Here is a 20,684-nt window from a genome sequence, read left to right as displayed (position 1 = left end):
GCAGTGATTACTTCTTTTTGCAGTTTTCCTTAACTGGTGTGTGAATGTCAGTTTGGAGTCTGTATAGAAGGTCTGAGTAGGCCACTGTAAAAGGGCAAAGTAGCAAGTCATCCTGGCTTTGCATTGTGGGCCAGTCATTAGCAGAACCAAAAGCATTAGTGAGTTATCATAGAATATGCTGAGTTGGAAGGGACCAGTCAGGCTCATTGAGCCCAACTCCTGGCTCTGCACAGGACACCCCAAGAATCATACCGTGTGCCTGAACAGTATTGTCCGAAAGCTTACTGGACTCTGGCAGGCTTGGTGCTGTCACCACTATATTTATAACTTGCAGTCTTGGATGTGTTCCTGTCTAAAAAGGGGAGAAACTACAAAATACCTTTTTGCATTATGAAATCCTCTGCCTGTTTTGGGTAGCATGACCTCATTTTACTGTGCAGCTTGCAGCTACCTACGCAAGGGAGCATTCGTCCTACAGTACGTGCAGTACTTAAAGAGAGGTACCTGCTGTCTCTCTTTAAATAACAGATCTGATAGCATAGTCTTTTTCTGAAAATAATAAAACAATCATGTAGCTGGTAAGAGCCCACAAATTTCAAACTGCCTTTCAAAATGCTTGAGTCCAGTTTGCCATGTTTTTCCTCGTTGTACTTGCTGTTCTTTGGGATTGACATGCAATGAGGCAAAGGACATTTTGGTCTCACGGGTCTCAGAAGTTAGATGTGCTAAGAGGTATGCTAACGAGATCCCTCAGAAGTGCTGTGATTGGGTACTGTGGTTAGAGAACAGTTTAAAATGTGTAAAGGATTTGAGCATTTCTTGTTACTCATTGCTGAAAGTAGTTTTATTAGGAAAATGCAAGGTTGGAAGAAAAAAGAAATACCAGTAAACATTGCTCATGGAGACATGATGTGAAAAGTAAACAGAATAATGATGAACTGTGTGGTAGCCCTGGCCTATTCACCAATGATCGACCTTTTGGAAATGGTTGCCTTATTGACAGTGGCTGTGACTGAAACTGCAGGTATCAGGGGTTTTGTTCTCTTTTTAGGTGTTTACATTTAGTATTAAAGCCTTCTTGTCTGCCTCCCCTTCACTCATGGGGTGCAGAAGGAGAGCAAATACAGGAGGACATCAGACTGTAGCAGTGAAAAATGTAAATGTGTTAGGACAAAATTAGGCTAACTTGAATCATGTGCCTGTGGCAGCAAATCTGAAAAGGTAAAACCTGTACTGTGCAAATCTAGTTTGTGAAGTGTTTGGCAACGAGTGCAAGGTTTGGCTCTTCCCCTTCTTAAGTTGGTTACTGAGATCCATTCAGTATTTGTATTCCTGAAGCACTCAGAGGATACAGAGGTGCTGTATTCCCAGCACCTCATTTTTGCTCTGATTGTGGTATGAAACAAGCTGCAGAATAAACTGTTTGGCTGTACACCTCTGTATTGCAGCCTTTTACATACTCAAGACAGAAATACATCACTTATGATCTGTGTGAGTTCAACTGTGATCAAACTGAAAAGTGTCAAGGGTTATATCCGTCGGTAGAATGTTGCAGTAGTTTGAAGCTAATGTGTGATCTATTTCTGGGAGCTATTTTGTGAACCATAAAGAATTTGAGTAAAATAATGGAAAATGCAACATAGTTACAATGTAGAATGCAGGTCTCAGTGATTACGTCTCTAACAAAATTACGTTAATTTTGCCCCAGGTTAAATCTACACTGAATATTAGGCATTGTTAAAAAGTTGCTGTTTGCAAATACAATAATAGCAATGTCTGTTAAAGACTGAGATTTTTTTCCTGCCATAAAATCAAAAAGTCATTATTTGCTTTTCTTGACAGCAGTTCTTATGCATACACATGAAGTATGCCTATTTAATATGGCGTGAAAGGGGAATTCTCTCATAGTTTAGGCTTAGTGCTAAAAGGCAGAAACTCCTTAATGTTGGTGCGCTTCTCTCTGACACTGAGCTGTCACAGAACTTAGAGTCACTATTTTGTTTGCATGGAAAGCCCTTGGTGCTACATCTCTGTCGAGCTTGGTTAATGGTTGCTGGAAAGCAAGCTTCACTGTGACATCCCTGCAGTAGTTGGTAGCTAAGAGATGGAGGTTTTCTAAAGCATCTGTAGTAATTTATTTTTTAAAAATTAAGTAATGAGCTTTAAAACAATTTAGCCCTCAAATGACATAAAGTTAACTATGGTTGAAGAAAGTCCATGACACAAGTACTATTTGGTACACAAAAGATTTTAAACTTACTTTTGAAGTGCAGCTAGTGGGAGCTACTTTTCTGCTGGAAACCGACTTTCTGGCAGCCTTTAGTGGTCTGTCACTTGGCGAAGTGAACTGGATGCAGAGGTGGTAACAGTAACTAGAAATTGCAAGCGGGTTTTGCAAACATTTGTTTTTCATTTTGAGAAATAAGTTCATAACTTGTACACTAGCTTTCAGACAGGTTTAATTTGTTGAAGTAATGACAGGCATAGCTGAGTTACTAAAATGGTAACAATCAAATCAGTGCTTTAATTATATGTACCTTTTTTTATAGCCTTGTGTTAATCAGTTTTCAGAGATCCAAGTAAAAGAATCAGCAGAACTGACCCTTTGTTGAGCTTTGAAACAGCAAGTTATATCTTTATGCACTTTGAAACTGCTGAGATTAAAAAAAATTCCCTGAAGCAAGAAATATAGTATCTTGTATGGTTCTTAATTTGTCTGTTTTTGTATGCCGGAATACCGGAAAAAGATATAATTAATGGAAGAGTCAGTTTTAAATTAGACTTGATTGTGGGTGTGCATGGGAAAAGGAAAGGCACTTGAGAGAATCTTATCAGAATCACTATAGCAACAGCTCACTTCATCATTCCCTGTGTGCTTTCTCAGGCTGTGATACTTTCTATACAGTATTGGTGACATTTATATTCAAAACCAGTCATTTCAATTGTAAGTCTAGGAGTGTTTGTCACAGAGAACTGTGTTCCTTACAGTCAGTAGTTTGGGGAGATGTTGGGTTTTTCTTATTGTTATTATTATGACACAACCTTTTCTTCTTAATTGTCACTCTTTGAGTGAATTTCACCTTTGTGGTGAAAGCAGTATAGATTCTTCATGTGTGTGAGAAGAAAACTAGATTTTTCCTGATAGTCTTTTTCTAAAAGGAGTAGGAGAGGTGAAGGGTGGTGGGTAACTATTTTCCTGGGAAAAGAAGAAAAATACAAGTACTGTATTCAAAAATCTGTTTATTTGGTTTCCTTCATTGCAGTTCACCTCGTCATTTCATTAAGTCAAAAAGGGGGGTTGCTTTATTCATAGTTTGCATTTGAAATAAAACAATGTGATAATGAGATGTTAAAATGTTCCTTCATGAGACTGAAGCAGGCATCACCACCTTTTCTTGGTAGCAGTGTTCTTTTACCTACCCAATGAGGATCCTCAAATGTCCATTTTTAGTGAGCTAGCTGGTGACCCTCCCTTTAACCTATAATAAGGACTTGTGTTGATACTGGATTTTTAAATGTTTAGGTCTTTAGCTTCTAGCTAGATAAGGCCTGTGACTAATGTCATCCTATTTCAGGTTAGGCATACAGATCATGTTCAGCCAAACTGACACAGACTAGTTCATATTCTTCACTAGTTCACTTCTTAGTAGTGAACTTCCATTGGAGTCTGTCAGGGAATGCATAATTCTGAAGTACTATGAATCTACATGAAAAACTGAAGGACTATGAATCTACATGAAAAAGCTCCTCTAAGCTTTTTAGGAAACACATTTAGCAGCCTTGAAGAGTTTTCCCAGGGACAAAGAGTGTACTGAGTGTGTATGTTGTTTGAGCCTTGGCTTTGCTTTTTCAGTCTGAACTAATTAGAATAAAGATTTGAAACATTTAAGGTAAATCTGTGGGATATTAATGAGATTGTCTGAAGGATTGCTGCTTTGTGCTTTGCGAATATTTCTAGGGAGATTCAAGGCTGCTTGGTCTAACCTGCTGGCAGAAGGTTGGAAGAGCAGCTTCACTGCAGTCCTGTTAGGTTGACTGCCTCTGGTTGGAAGGATTGATAAATAATGCAGATTGTTTTCAGGAATACCACTATCTGTTTAAAATACTGCAATACCAGGAATACGAATAAATTGCTTCAAACTTGCCATAGGCTCCTTATCGGTTGTATTGCTATTTCTTTTGTGATAGCTCTTAGGTCTATTTATGTATAAGCAAAACATTTCTTTCATGCTGTGGTAAACTGCTTGTCCATTCATACATTATTTTGAAATTTATAAAATTTATCTAGGATTTTTCAATTCTTTGATCATACTGTTTTTTAAACTTTTAATGTAATAAGGCTTGTTCCTTATGCTTTACTCTTGAGGGTGCCTTAAATTCATCAAAAGGAGGAAGAGCATTTAGTGATACGAGGCTGACAACAATGGGCAGGAAAAAAAAGAAAAATTGTCAAAATAGCTAGGTCAATAAAGAATAAACTACACGCTAGCTGATAGTTACTGTTAGAAAGAGACTTTGTGAAGCTGTAGCTTTCTGTGCATGAATGTAGTTTTGAGCAATGCAATACCTACCCTGAAACTACTGAATAGTGAATTTTCTCCCTTCAGTTGTTGGTAGAGGAAAGTTACCCAGGTGATGTCCTGAGGCTTCCTAAATAACTGTGTAGTAGGTACTTCTAGACAAAATATCTCCTTTTCCAAATCTAGTCCTATTACTAAGCTTAAGGATGAAGAAAAAGGTGAACTTGTAACATTGAAGTGAACAGAAGTAAAAACTTAATGTGATATAACATGAAACAAGACTTGATACTTAAAATATACTTAAAATCTGCTCAGCCTTGGTGTTTGACTGTGGTTCTGTAGTGTAGTTTCTCCATATCCGATCATTTAGGTCTGTTTTGGGGCAATCATCAGACATGCGTTAGTGGTGTAAGAGCTCTGTGCAAATCTTGAACAAAAAATGTTATGCATGAAATATGAATTCATGTGGAGGTGGAGAGAGCTTAATTTAGAAGAATTAATTTTAGCATCAAAGCAATCAAGTTAAATTAGTTCAAAATAAAAGATGGGAAAGTCAATAAAAATTAAAATAGAATAGGGGCTGAATGTAGGATTTTTTTTCAGGGAGTCTGCAAACCAATTTTCTGCTTGCGTAAGATTCTGCCTCAGCCTTAGACTATGCTCTGTTATAGTTGTCATGTCTAATTTTTTAACCTGTCCTATTACTGCTTTTGATAATTGTTATCTTATAGTACATATACTACTTGAGTTTTTTATTTCAACACAAAAGCAATGTGTTCCCTCTGGTTTTGAGTGTAGGCAGTTAATGTGTGTGGCATTTCCTATAGGACTGGTAGGTTTACACATGAAATTTTTACAAGATCTATACAAAAAAGGTGAAGGCTAAAATGGCACTCAAAGAAGAGATGGGAAAATAGAGTTCTGTTCATTTGTTAAAGGAAATTTTTGTCAATAATGATTGCTTTTCCGGGATTGTTTTCTTTGACACTGATTTATGAGCAATGCCTCTCCGTCCATTTAAAATGTAGATGATTTTCCCGAAGGCTTGTGGCTTGAAATGACAAACAAAGGGAGAGTTTTGGGTGACAGCCTTCCAGTTTCCAAGCTAAGCCTGCCTGGAATCCATTTGATCATTATGCACTGTAGCTGAAAAAATGTGCCTGGGAAGAAAAAAACATGGCATTGTTAATATGCTTCCCAGCCCTGTATTACTTGTGTAAAATGTGGAGTTACTTTGGATTTGTTCCACTGAGATAGTTTCTTCTTGGTTTGCAGAGATATTTCCTATTATATTTATTCATTTTAAGTCTCTTTACATTTTGTGTTGGGACTTTGTAGAATTTTAAGTGGATGAGAAGTAATGTGGGACTCTCCCTTCTGTTGAAAATATATGAACATGCAGACCCATGTTTCTCTCTAGTTTTAAAGGAAGTGAGATAGGAAGTGTAGGGATGTGTGATCATTACAAGATGCTTTCTCATTAGGCCAGGTACAGGTGGAGAAAGGAAGGGTCTCTTCCTTCTGAGAATGGGAGAGAATGAGGAAGAGAAAAAAGTGTGTCTTGTACAAGGATGGCTTCTGGGAGTATCAGGAATTGGACTGGCCCTTAAGAATGCCACAGAGTCCAAAATGGAACTTGTGATCAACAAAGAATGGGAACCGATGTGCTGAGCTTGTTTTCCCTATATACCTACCAGGAAGAGCAGAGCAGAGCTCTTCCTCATGGTCACTTCTATAGCACTTTCTCGTCTGTAATGCAGCAAATTTCCCTTCGTCATCTTCCTCATTTGTGACTATCCCCAAAGCAATGAAGTGCCCCCTCTATCAACTTAGGAAAAAGAATGCAGACCTGGGGGTCTGGTTCTGTTTGCTCTCAGGTTTGCTGCATTACTTCCCTTGAGAAGACAGTGTATGTGAAAGCAACTAGAGTGCATTACCACTTGATGGCACAAACAAAGTTGCAAGACTCAAATGAGTTGGGCAGGAATTCAGCTTTTCTGCAGTGTGTGAGTGCACCAATATAAATAAGTCATGCTTGCTGTAGTAGTACAGCACCCCATGAAGCACTCTCAGCGTCTGTTAAACTTTTTTATTGTTTAGTTTCTTTCACACAGCATGAGTACCCCAGCACTGTTGAAAATAATGAGCAGCAGGGCTTTATGCAGTAACTTAGTAAACTGACAATGTAGCCCAATGTGCTGGCCTATTTGTGAGCAAGAGAATGTACTTGTTTGGCTAAAAATGTTCTGGTTGCCTTGTACTGAGGCTGTACACTCCTGTGTCTTCTAAGTTACAATCATTTTGCAAGTACAAAGCAACTGTTAGTGAAAATCAAGTTTCTGGACTGCATAATCTGAAAAGCTTTCAAAAATAAAAATCATTCTCTAGAGTATTGCATAGTGTGCTGTTAGATTCACAATGACCTTGATATTTCAGGCTCTCCCTATATTACAAATATTTCTGGTTTTCTTCCCCATGGAGACTGATGTTCTCAGTTCAATGACTGGAAGAATGACCATATTGATTCTTTAGCCATTAACATTAAAGTGTACCAACAGAGAACTTCTCTGAGAGTTCCTTCTTGTCTTTTCTGAACACATTGTAAGAATCTTGGGCTTCTCTGGTTTTTATTAGTTCTCAGAAAAATGAATTTCAGCACTAGGCATCTGCAAGATAACCTTCTGGTCTCTCCATTAAACACACAGCAGTTGCTAGAGACTTCCTTTATTTAATTTATTCTGAATCCTCTTTTTTTTCTGTAGTTTTAACTTCCTTCTGTCTTTTCATCTGTCCCTGAACATATTGCCTTGCTTAATTATATCCTGTTTGGTGGACAAAGAGAAGGAGGAGGATGTTAATTCTTGTCAAAATGATGAGCAACCTCCTCTTTTTCCTGATTCCATTTCAAATACAAGTGCCTGCCACAACATTTGGTTGATTTGTCTAGGATAACTGTAAAAAACAGATACTCTGTTGGTTTCTCTTCTCTGCTAGTACAATAGAGACAGAGCTTATCTCAGCATTACATGAATCAGAAACAGTTAAAAGTTTGCAGTGCAATTGTTTCCTTTTCACTTCCAATTCTCCTACCACATAGTGGATTAATGGACATGTCTTGTGTTGAGGGATCTTGTACATGCGTTTATATTGCGTTCATGCACCAGCCTCCTCTCTTCATTCCCATGCAACTGACTTGTAATTAATTGTTAGAATTAACTAGAAAATTACTTTGTTGAGAAGCTCTTTGCTTTTCTTTTGCATCGCACCTAGGGCAGGCAAGACCTGATCTGAGCTTAAAGATCAGTATAAAGATCTTAATAGTAACATACTTGCAGTAATTATATCTGAAAGATCCAATGGTTATCATACACACACACGCGCGCGCGCACGCATGCAAAAAATCAGTCCCAGCTCTATAAAAGCTGGTGTGCAGATTTTTTACAAGGTTTTATGGCATGCCTCTGGATTTTGTGCATATTGATTCCAGCAATGAGTGTTGACTGGATCAGCTTCATTCTGTTTCTAGGCCGTATTGTATCCCTGTTAGGCCTTTTGCTGTCCAAATCCAATTTTACTTTGAAACCTAGAAGCTTCCATTACAGTAAGCTTTAGCAATCCCAAGATACAGGGAGTATTGGAGTGCTCTCTCGCTGTGGTGTACTCAAGAGAATAAACAGAGCTGTGAAAAAAGTTGGATATTCAAATGCATTAAAAACAGCTGGTTGGGTTTTTTGTTGTTGTTTTTTGAATACTTGCTTTTCATTTGCAAAGATTGTATCAATAGAAGGCCTAAGTTTTTGAGACAACCAGTGTCATGCTTTTTGAAAGATAGGTCTGTTGTTTTCCACTTGTGAAACAATATTAACCATTTAATGAAACTTTAAAATATGTTGGCAGCATTATTACTGGGTGCTGGTGTTCCAGCTTGACCCTTCTTAAGTAGCTGGTGAGAATCTGTAGCAATTGGATAATTTTTCATCAAAATATGATTAAATCCGAATTCCTGTAACTGATACTTCCTGAAAGCATTTGTCCATGACACAGGACTTTAGTGAAAGCAAATATACATTCTTGCTGCTCTCAGTATTTGAAACCCAGAGAGAAGAAAATGGAAAGTAATTATAGTACCAGAGTGGATGCTTGTAATTTAATATTCAAAGCATGCTTTTCTTTGCTATTAAATTTTTATTTAATGGGGAGATTTCTATGCCACTTACAAGTACTTACATTTAGATTATGTAGTTGTTTAGCTTCACTTTTGGCATGGCTGTCTTTGTTTTGAAGGCTCTCTAGGCTGCAGTACTTTTCCAGCCTTGGTCATCTGTGTAGCCCTCAGTGATAGACAAGAGATTTACTGAGGGGAAAAGAGGGTTGGTGGCCACGTTAATCTGATAAACGTTCTGGAAAGCATGCTCACTCAGATGGAAGAGTCTACCCTGCCTCTAAATGGTGCTGCATCTTGGCTTGGGGCTGTGAGCATCTGCACGTGAGCTCAGCTCAGTCATTGGTGTACTTTACAGAAAGTGGCAGTCACTTCTGTGCTGAGGACTGAGATCAGTTTTCATTTGAATTGAGAAAGACTGCATGCATCTCTTCACATGTGGGTGTGAAATTCAGCTCAGGACCAAGGCAGCAGCTCCTACCACTGAACTTTCAACTGATGCTTGAATGTTTACCAAAGCTGAAGTTCCATGTGCTTTTTGTCACCATTTGTTCAAATGTGGAGCAAAGTGCATGTGTCTGAATTAGGATGAAATGAAATTAAAAGTATTTAATTTTACAAATTGGTCAAGCACTGGAGTAGGTTGCCTTGGAAGACTGCTGAAGTCATGGCATGAGGTGTCTCAGAATAGATTAAACCAGTGCAGGGAGGCAGGGAAAGGCTTTCCAACAGAGTTTCCCTGTGCATGAGGTATGCCTCACTGATGAAGCATTTCTAAGGCAAATGGAGCATGCAGCGGCCCAGGGATGACCTGTGCTGAGGCATAATGAATTCTTAGCTGGTGAAGTGAGGCATGATTTAGAGAGGGTGAGAGACACCAGATTACACATTTCCAAAGATTCAGATGCAGTTATATTTTGATGTAATTCTGGTACTGCTGATGTCATCAGTTGTAGCTTTGATAAGCCCGGCAACATTATACATCAAAATGTTATACAATACAGTCTTACAGAATCACAAGGACAAGGTCAAAAAATACTACAGTATTTATACCAGTCTCGGTTGGCCTTCATAAATACACCAAAATGTTATTTTTTGGAATTTTTTTTTCAAGAAAAAAGCAGTAGACTTTCTGGAAAGTGAGAAGTTTAAATAGTGAAAAGGTCAGATTCTCCTTTGTACATACTATTAATGTGTCAAAGTTTTGTTTCTCTTACTTGAAAGGGCTATCTGGTGCTCTTTAGAGAGTGGTGATTGACTGCCAAGTCAAGCATGGAGAAATTTATATCTGAGTTCATGAATGGTGAGGTTTTGAAACTCATAGTTGTGTTGATTACAGAATTTGTTTCTGTGATAGCAGAGTCATATTGTCACCAGAACTTTTTGTCATCTTTAGGTTTCGACATAGCCCAAATTCCTGGTACTTGAGAGACTGGACCATTCACAGCTGGATCAGACAGTGCTTAAAATATGGCGCTCAAGATAAGGCCTTATACACAATACAAAACAAGGTAAGTTTTACCAAGGAAGAGACAAATATATTTCATTGGCTTTTGATTCAAGGGTGGCTTGACAGGAATTTCTGTTGCAGCCAGGGCCTGTAGACTGTGGTTTTAAATTCAGGTTTCTTCGTCAAATAACAAATTACTATTGCACTTGAATTTTAGCAATAGCCTTTTTACATCCTCGCTTTTAAATAGCTTTTAAATCCTCTCTTTTCCCAGAAAGCTCTTTGGTTTTAAATAGTGTTGGTGTCCAAAACATGTTAATTGCAGGGGAGGCATAATAACGTGATAGGCAGTGCTATTCCTTGTCTGAAAGGCTCAGATAAAATACTAAAACAAATGCAGTTCATCAGAAGTTGGAGGGCCTACATCACAGGAGCCATGCTAATCTCTTGTGTTGCTTATATACATTGCATCAGTGTGGAGTGTCGTGGTTCTGCTCTTTCTGGTATCTGCAGCACATTTGCACACAACTTTTTTCCCTTCTTTTCTTCAGGTTCAGTATGGAATTTTTCCAGATAATTTTACATTCAATATTTTGTTGGATTGCTTTATAAAGCAGAAGAAATATGAAGGTAAGAAAACACACGCCAATACGGCATCCTTAGTTGTATGCTCTTACATTTACAGAGCTTTTCTTTAAACTAAAAACTTGTACCAATATTTTTTCTGAATTCATCATAAAACACAACTTCACCTTCCCTTGAAGTATTTTCTGTGTGTTTTTTCTCCTTTTTTTGGGGATTTTATTAATTTTATAGTTTTGAAACTTGTGAGGTTCACAGTTTCTACTGGTATTAATCCTATTGCAAGTGTAAACCATCTTCTTCAGTTAAAAGTCTGACATATGTGGTAATGATATTATAGGACTTATTAGTGACGATTAATTAGAGTGTTACTAGAATCAAAATGCATGTTGGTATTCATCTTCCATACGTTTAGCTGTTCAAAAAGCTACATATAAAAATTATTTGTGTGGGCTTTCTGTCTGTCACTGGGGGCGGCCAGCTATGCTGAATTGCCATACTGGGGCTACCTTTCATTTTTGACTGTTTAAGTGTTTCGATGAGTCCTCTCGTGTTTGATGACAGATACTAATTTTGATGACTGATTTTAATTTCATGTCAGGTTTTCTAGTACTGTAAACTTGCAGTAAGCTTTCCTTTACATGAAGCTCTTTTAAAACAGATAACAGAAAGGAGCTGAAAGATTTTGCTAAACAACAAATTAATACATGTTTATTTTTTTTTTGAGACATACCCCCTCCATCTTTGAATTCCCCCTTATTTTATCCATATTTCTGTTCCATGTGAAACTGAAGATCTTTTTCCAAACTGTCCTTCTTGATTGGGAGTCTCACTGGAATGCCATATAGAGCTCCTCTAGAGCACTGTTTGCTGGATAGACCACTGTGGGTGATCTGTGATAACATTTCTTATCCTTTGTACTCTCCTGTCACCTAAGACTAATGAAGTTAAGCTGGTCTTCTCTTGTTTGTAATTAAAACACAAGAACAAAGAAATAATTTTAATTTTTTTTTAATAATTGAAGAGCTAAGGAAAGAAGAGCCAATTGAAATGTCTAGAGCTAAGATGATGTTAAGAGCTCCTTGGCTGTAGTTTCATGCTATTCAACCCATTCTTCCTTCTTGCAATGTGTTTGAGCAACCCAAAGGAATAAGACTAATTCTATAGGTGTATTCTAGTTGCAATAAATGTTTCACTTCCTCTTCAACTATTTCAAAGCATACCACAGCAATAAAGCATCAATGAGCATGAGTGGGTGCAAAAAGAAGATGTGTATTGGAAGCTATAATAATTAAGTATTGTTTTCCTCCATAGATGCTATGTCAGTAGTAACAGAGATCATGCTCCAAGAAAGTTTTGATGAATTATCAACACAGCTTCTTTCTCTCTATGTTTTATACCAGTACCTGGCAGCCAAGTCTGAACGTACGGTAAGCTGACCACACTCAGAATGATACACAGAGCCTCTGCTTCCAAGTGTTGTGGTGCAGTCAATAGACATTCAATCATGAACATATTTTATATCCCCTAAGTTTACCTGGGGAAAAAAATGCTCCATTTTCTCATTATATTTGCAAGTGCAGAAGAAAGAAAGAAAGAAAGAAAAAGGAAAGAAGACACAACCAAGTATGAAAACCATCAAATCATTTGTCACCCCATTTGCTCCTTTCTCTGAAAGGGAGGGTGTGTAGGGATTTTCAGTTGTAATGTGTGCCCATTTGAAGGACATGAATTGATACTTCAGTTCAAAGCAGACTCTATCAAATGACCACCAAAAAATGTCACCTATTGTATATGACCCCATTAAGCTGGGTATTGCTCACCGTTAGAGCTTGATAATGATGATGTTGCAGACTTATAAAGCATTTTCACTAGGTTTTTTAGTATCCCAATTGGCTTTGGGTGCATTGCTTCTTATTGCAAATCTTTTTTAAAATTAAATTTGTTACATTTCTCCTGTCTCCAGGGATTATGGGGTTATTATTTATAACTTGCTTGCTTAAGGCCAGAATGACAGTTCAGGGTCTTCGAAGTGGCATTATTCTACCTTTGCAGATGGGCCTCAGTCAGTAAAGGGGCTTAGTCAGATCTGCTATGATCTCTGTAGGAAGCTATTTTTAATGAAGTTTGGCTCAAGCCTTCAATAGCATGTTGTCATCTATATAGCAAATGCTTGAAGCCTCCATCTGTGTTACATGAAGCATCTTCCAAAATCCATTTTACAGTTGCCTTCAAGTTTTACCCAATTGGGTTGTAATTTGAATTTTCACCAAAGAAGAGAAAAGCACATTTACCGTTTTGGATATTTTCTTCATTGCCTAGAAATAAAGTATGTTTAGTGACTTGTATATGAAAAGCAAAGGGATGAAAACCTCATTTTTCCATTGTGTTTGTCTATGTTTGTATATCCGTACTGGGGAGATAAGCATTTGTCTGTATGTATAATGTTTCATGAAAACTGAATGTGCAGGCAGAGGTGGTGTGAACATAAGACATGTTCAAGATAAGCTTATTTATATAGCTGTGACCTATTTAATATACATTTTGAAGTAATCCCATCCAAAGACAGCAGTGAAATGATATTTTTATTTGTATACAGCATTCAAAGTACTATTCAACGCCTCATAATGCTCAGAAACCAGTTTTCTGTGTTTGGTTTAAGACCTAGGGGTAGACATAATAAGAAGAACTTTCTTGGAAAATTTCAACCCCTCACATTTTAGTCTTCTGCAAAGAGAGTTGTTCCTCAGTACGATTTGTACTGTTCCTCAGGACAGATACGCTGTAACTGAACACTGGGCATATTTAATCATTCTTTACTTTATTGCTAAGATGTGATGAAAGCCATGCATGCTGTCTTTGCTGCCGTTTTCTATTTGTGTTTGTTAAAGGAGCACTTACTTAGTTGATGAATTATTTGCAGTGGGAAGAAGAGAGAAATATTGGAGCTTCGCTATTGCTTACGGGTCTAAAGCAAAGTAACACTGTGGGTGTTAGTTCCCAGCTCTATGGCTATGCATTCCTTGGTAAGTTTTACCTCCCTCATTGTCAGTTTTCCCCTCTTGTCTTCAGTGTCTGAATTAAATTTGAATCTTTGTTTTATTAAAATGTAATCAAGGAGATGGCAAAGGAAAAAAGAAATAGTGGGAGGACAATTTCAGAGTTACAAGTGAACCTATTTTGTAGGCCTGGAGGGTAGAACTGATTTGAATTTGATTCATCAGACAGCTTCAGAACCAATTTTAGGGCTCCCTGCATGTTTGGGTTAGATGCTGAAAGAGAGAAGGTATTCTTAAATAAATAGCAGTTGGATTGGTTTGTTGGTTGACTGACAAATTAAAAAAAAATATCCTAAAGTACAGATTTCTATGACACACAATATAAGGTTATGGACAACTGACTCTTTTTCTGGTTAATAAAATATCTTAAGCCTTATGAGATAGGAGAGCACACCCTGGAAAACACTATGTTTAGAACTTCTCCTAGTCACTGTAAAGTGAATGTTGGGGTTGTGAACAGCAGATAGCAGTGCCTTTGTCCTGTATCTGTTAAGAAGTCTTTGCTGTTAATAACTTGCTATATAGTATTAAAGAGAAGTTAGATCAGAGTATATTCAGAATTGAAGGGAAGGGAAATGGGCAAACAATTCTTGAATTTCTTCTGACTCTTTAGTGGAATATGGTATAGATAGGTTTTGTTCTTCTCTACAGAATGGCTATTTACTAGGAAGTATCAACAATTTGTTGTAAATTTTTGTTTCATTACTGCATTATTGAGGGTAATAAAAAGTGAATTTGTTCTTCAAATGTCACCTCAAAATATGATGTGTGTTGGCAGAGGTAGGATGCTGATTCGTATTTATCATGGCTGTAAAACAAAAAATTAATTTTCAGTCAAAAAGAGGGATAAATGTGAAAACTAATTTGAAAGCAGGATTTTTCATAGCACTGTAGTTTGTAATCCAGTGGAGATACTGTTACAAACAGGGACTTTGCTGTGCAGTTGGAATTCAGTTTGGAGAGTTTTAAATGTCATATAGATTGATGGAATAGTGCCTGTATTTCAGAAATGCGCTTCATTCTTGTCTGAGAGCAATAGTGCTTGGTCCATGACATTGATATTCAGTGGATCAAAAGCTATTTGCTGTTATGTCACGTATTCCAAAGTCTTGCCAACACTAATGGAACTGACCTCTGAGAGAGTAAAAGATGTCTACAGGCACAGAGTGGCCTCAAGCACCTCCGCTGTTTTACTGTAGCCATGGTCCATAGGCTCTGTCTGTGCACTTATTACCTTGCTTTTCCTAAACTGTTCTCTTCCATGTAAAGAGGGTATCTCTCATAGTTTTGTGTTATTATAGCCAGAGTGCAAATTGGATTGAGAGCTTGGACACAACTCCTGTAAGCTACACTTGAAGAAGTATTACCTGTTTTGCTGACAATAACAAAATCAAAGCCCAAGAGTGACAATTATTGTAAATTGCATCTACTACGATGTGATGTGTGTTTCCTCTGTTATGCAGGAGTTTCATGATCTCAAGTAATTACTCAGAAGAAAAACCACATTGCAAGTGGTGCAGTACATCACAGGTCCTGCTAAAATCAATGAACACCTTGTGGCACAGATTGTCTTATATGAAGAACCAGAATTTCCTTTTTGCCAGGTGTCCTGTATTTCCTCTTGGGAAGCCTCAGCAGAAACAGGGGTAGTAAGCTGAGCACTTAGCCATAACATGAGCTGTTATGGGTGAGTAAACCCTAGAAACCACAGAGGTAAATCTTAGGGAATCAGATTTAGTGCACACATGCTCCACAGTTGGCTGAAAACTAAGGAGACATTTGTCTGAGATCTTCGGGCATCCTTCTACAAGCTGCTGTTACAAAGCCTGACAACCATAAACCTGGCCATTTACTCTGATTTCCATCTGGGCAAAATTTTTGGGTGAGGAGGAATGAGGAGGTACCAGAAACATGCACATAATTAGATGAAGTTGAGCAAAAAAAAAAAAAGCACATTAATAAAATTAGAGTCATGGAAATTCTATCAGAGCAACTTTGTATAAGTGTGTTGTTTTTACCACTGGAGCCAAGACACTTGCTGTTACTGCTAGAAACCAGAGCCAGCCTATACAAGCAAGTTCCATTAAGATTCAGATATTGAAACACTAACAATAAAGTGTGTTTTTATCACAGGGAAGGTGGAGTTGACAAAAGGATTAAGAGCTGTATACAATCTAATGCCACTGATGTGGACACCTGGGTATTTGAATAGAGCTGTGCAAGTGATGGAGAATGTGGCTTCATTGTCAGGGGACATCAAAATCTGTAAAGAGGCTGTAAGTATAAAGGCTATAACCCACTGAACAAGGGGAATTTCATACAAAACAAACATCAGTAAAACCTGTGAATTCTGTGCCTTGTTAATGAAAATATGCCCTGCAAATTTCAGAGGCCTTTGCAAGACAGAAGTAATGTTTAGAACAGAATCAGTGCTTAAGTTGATGAGCCAGTGATAATGTCTACTGGCATGTCCTTGGCAATGAGTGTGTGCTACTGCCACAGACCATTTAAGTTTTCTAAGCCTTGCCCTCCTTTTAGAGACACCTGTGTCTGTGTCAGAGGAAACATGTGGATGAAAAGACACCTTTGTTTCTCAAGTTTTTGAAACTACTCAGAGACATATTTCTTAGCAGTGAGGATGAACTGTCACATCTTGCTCTTAAGGCTAATTGTATGTGTTCTGTGCCCTCAGATGATATTCTGAGTAGTACTGGTCCAAAAAGCCGACAAAATGATTTCTAGAAGGTTTGTACTGCCCTCAGTCAGGGAGGATGGCTAGATTCAATCCATTTATTAGGTTGGCATTACCTAAGGGACTTGGGGCTTAGAATCAGACAGCTTAGGAGTAACTTAGTTTGCCACTACCACATGGGCTGGAGCATAGTAACATCACTGAGGTATCTCCTTCTCATTACTTTTTCCTGATGGTGTCCCTGATGATGGGAGCCTCCCTTTTGCTCATGTCACTGCTAAACTTGCAGTGTCCCCTGACAAGCAGAAGTCTGGGGCACTGCTCAGCAGGTACTCCTACCTATTGCTCTATTTTCTGAAGCTTCTCAGTATAATACTGGACAGTCCAAGACAGGTCACATCTGCGACTTCCACCAGTTTTGAGTTACCTCTTCAGGTGTGTGGTTTTGGAGGTATCTTTCTTACTTCAAGTCTGAAGAACTCAGCTTAATATACTTGTGATTTTTTTTCCTGAATTCTGAGGAACTCAGGAATTCCTCATCTTGCTCTGGGTTGTAGATGAACATCCTGGTGTTGAAACAGGGCTGTATGTCTCTGGTACTGTAGGTCCATAGAAGATTCTATCTGTCTGCATACTGATACTCTAAAAATAGTAAATGCTATTAATACCTAGAAATGCTATCTGTATAGAGGTACTTTTTACTATTTTCGGTGAATAGCTAAGAACTTGTAAAAGAGGGTTCTTGCTGATTCTTTCCTAATGCTGCATCTCTGTACATACCCAGTTGTAGAGCCCAAAAAGCAATGCATTGACTGAGAGCCACACACTCCAAGATCCCAAGCACAGTACAAAATTCTTCCAAGATTGTCTCATTTCCTTTTAGAATTTGGTTTTCTGTTTAGCATATACAGAAGTCATCTCAAAATACAAGGTAATTCATTAAGTTGTTTGAATGCATGACAGTTGTGTTACTTAGACAGTTGTATTACTTAGTGAATCCGAAACACTTGATTCTAACCATGACAAATTTTATTGTTCAGATTGATGCCTTGGAGACCATTTTGCAGTTGGTCCTCGAAGCTAAACCTGATGCAGAATCTGCTGAAGAAGCCAAAAAATTAGAGCAGAAGTCACAATGTGCAGAGTCAGAAGAAACAGAGCAATCTAAAATACCTCAGTACTACAGCCAATTCAAGGTAAGACAGTTTAATTTCTCTAAATATTCTAAGCTGTGGTACATCGCTGTGATGCATACTAGAAAATAGAGATGCTGACTTACTATGGCTGGTAGACTGACACCCTTTCAGTGCATCAGGAGTTCTGTTCGGCATTTTTGAAACTAATGTCACCTTACATTTTCACTTCTCCAAACATGAAGCAGCAGCCTACAAAGACATAATGCTCAAGGCTACTTGTCTTTTGTCTGTCTGCTGGAATTTTATCTTCACTTTTCATACATGAAATTGATAACTCCAGTCCTGTTTGCAAAAGTATGTCTTTAGAGAGCCATTATCTGACCTTGTGTGGGCTCTTGCTCATTAAAATAAATTGTAATGGATGTGAGACTGCCCTGAATTTATTGTCCATTTGTGTACATTATAATTATGTTGTATGGATGGAATATACTTTCAGACTGGAGAATTAAATCAGGTTCATATCACCTTCCTTTTATCTTTAGATTGTTATCATGTTGATAACATTAAGAAACACAGAAGGCTGTTCATTAGGACACATCTATATAATAAGTGCATTTAATTTGATCATCTGATTTTATTTGATCATCTCAAAATTAGCTAAATGAGATAATTTTACATTATCAACTCTGATTTGTGCTGTGGTAAAAATCAAGTACTTCAGGTTGAAACTTAGCTGGCTTACAGTTCCAGGAGCAGTGCTCTTTCCATAACCCATCAGTTTCCATTGTTTCTGCTGGATGGCTGTGACCTTGGACAGCTGTGCTGGATACAGACTGTTCTAAAGAAATTTCGAAAGTTAAAAGACTAGTGTCCTATGGTTTCAGCTCACACATGCATACACTTCTCCTTTGATTTTTACTTATGTAACTTTGCCACTAATCTTTAGATATTAAACTTGTGTTGTAGGCAGTTAAAACTTTTTAATTGAAGTGTTTGGGAATCAGTGGGTATTCAGCATATGGTAATTAATGCCTGGATGAAATTCAGTGAATTGGGTAAACACAAGCGTCCTTTGAAGAAAGGAGTGAGAAGTTTTTTATGTGTCTGTTATTGTCTATCCTTTGTCTAGCCTTGAAGAAAATAATGCAGAGTGCTCACAATTAGGTCTGAATATCAAATTGGGGACTAGTGCCAAGAACCTAGTTTTCTTCTCTGCTCAACCTTTCCACAAATTTCATAATTAATTCCAATTCAGACATTCCCTGGTGTGGCAGTGAGTGACCTTTGGCCAAAAAACTAGTCCCAGTGTTTAAAATCTGACCAGGAAAGTCTGAATATTAGAAAGACCTAGCCACCATGTGACATCTAGACATCCCGCAGTGATAAGCCAAAATCTCTGGTTGTGTGAATGAGAAAATGAGCTCATGAGTTAGAATGCCATTTCAGCCAAGCCTGAAGGAGTACCTAGATTGTTCTGTTAAATCCATTAGGCCAGCCACAGCGGCTCTTCCCAGTTGTGCCCTGGGACACTTACAGGTGTAGTTCATGGTGCACTACAGATCCTACAAGTGTGAGGGAAAGTGGCAGCTCTGAGTCAACCTAGTGATGTGTGCATTCCTGGCTGCTGTCCCAGCACAGATCATCTGCCCCTTCTGTGTAACCCCAGCAGAGGGTTTGCACTTCTGGTGCTGAGAAAAATTCATTTGCACTTTGTCCAGCCCTGCATTAATTAGCCGGGATGCCCCAGTCTTTCTCCTTGACCTTAGATCCAATTGCTTCTGCCTCCTGCACTCCCAATTCTGCTTCACAAATCATACACCTCAGAATGCAGGCAAAAGCATATGGGTTTGCTTCAGACATACACATGCTCCTCCATGGTACTCCATGGAATGGCCTCTGTGTTTCGTACCAACCTTCAGAACAACCATTTTTGAAGTTCCTGAAAAAGGCATGGAAGTCTAAAAGATACGGATACTTGTCTTTGCTTCCACTAAAAAAAAAGAGGACCTGAGGGCATTTGGCTCTTTTCAGAAAAAGAAGAGCTTTTAGAGCTGTAATCTAGACTCTGACATTCATTTGGGTTGTAATTACCTGTTTTCAGATGTATGCTGAGGCTCACTGCTCACTATAATGTTCTTCAGGCAATTCTTTCCATCTGTGTCAATGATCAGTAGGCAGCAAACATTTTGTCGCATAAATGCTGGGAATACCTTCTCCAAAAGCAATGCACCCTCTTCCCTAACTTGTCTGCATGCAGAGCTGTGGAGACTGCTTATAAAAATTATGATTTAACCATTTAAGGAAGTGCTTTTTTGGTACCTGTGGGACATACAGCCTGCTTTCCTAAATCAATATTATGAATGTAGAGAATAGCAGGAAGTATTCCAGGATACCAGTGATACCAGTAATGGCTTAGGAAACAAGACCTTCTAGTTTACAGTTTATTGCCTTTCTGTATTCCAATTTCCTGTGTTTTAAGTTCAGCCCTTTTTCAGCACATCCTTGGTAGAGTTTAATAGGAAGAGTGTGAATGATCTAAACTAGTTACATATCTAATCTATGAACATAGTTGTCAAGTTTCTTCCCCAAACCGAAGCTGTACAGTCTGTTCAGTTTTCTCATTGATGCCTTGTGTACCTACTGAGACTAATACACCTAAATAATTTATTGAGTTTTGTTTTAGTCCATTGGCTTTGAAGACATTGGCTTTGTCTTCATTCTTTATCATAAAATCAAAAAGAGACAGAACCAAATACGCAAGCCACTCAGACCTGCTGTCTAGTATTTTAAAGTCTTTAATCTGCTGTCTGTCCAGTGCAGACCTTCAAGGTAAAGCACAGCAAAGCCTGCAGTAGTGTTGGCTGAGGGAGAGAGAAGTGGAGGGCCTGAGAGGGGACGTAATAGTTTCCTGCCTAAGAACAAGGCAGAGCTTCCAGGTAGGAGCTGAGGGGATATGCATTTTCAGATTATTGCCAGTGTGAGCCTGGATAAGAGGAACACTGTGGATCAGCTGCATAGTGCATAAACTTTCAGTGATAACTGGAAGTATGGATATCTGCATGGCTCTAGAACTGCCATTTTGT

General features: G+C 38.2%; 1 protein-coding gene across 1 annotated transcript in view; it reads left to right on the top strand.

Annotated features, from left to right (window-relative positions):
- Positions 1–20,684, top strand: part of MRPS27 (mitochondrial ribosomal protein S27) — a 42,779-nt gene that overhangs the window by 20,631 nt on the left and 1,464 nt on the right. The window contains exons 5-10 of the mRNA XM_066569398.1: positions 10,079–10,193; positions 10,684–10,762; positions 12,029–12,144; positions 13,638–13,740; positions 15,907–16,049; positions 17,506–17,661. Coding sequence (XP_066425495.1) covers positions 10,079–10,193; positions 10,684–10,762; positions 12,029–12,144; positions 13,638–13,740; positions 15,907–16,049; positions 17,506–17,661 — 712 coding nt within the window. The remainder of the gene's footprint in view (positions 1–10,078; positions 10,194–10,683; positions 10,763–12,028; positions 12,145–13,637; positions 13,741–15,906; positions 16,050–17,505; positions 17,662–20,684) is intronic.

The sequence above is a fragment of the Molothrus aeneus genome, chromosome Z (assembly GCF_037042795.1).
Source record: "Molothrus aeneus isolate 106 chromosome Z, BPBGC_Maene_1.0, whole genome shotgun sequence".
NCBI lineage: Eukaryota > Metazoa > Chordata > Aves > Passeriformes > Icteridae > Molothrus > Molothrus aeneus.
This window is presented reverse-complemented; position numbering and strand designations above follow the sequence as displayed.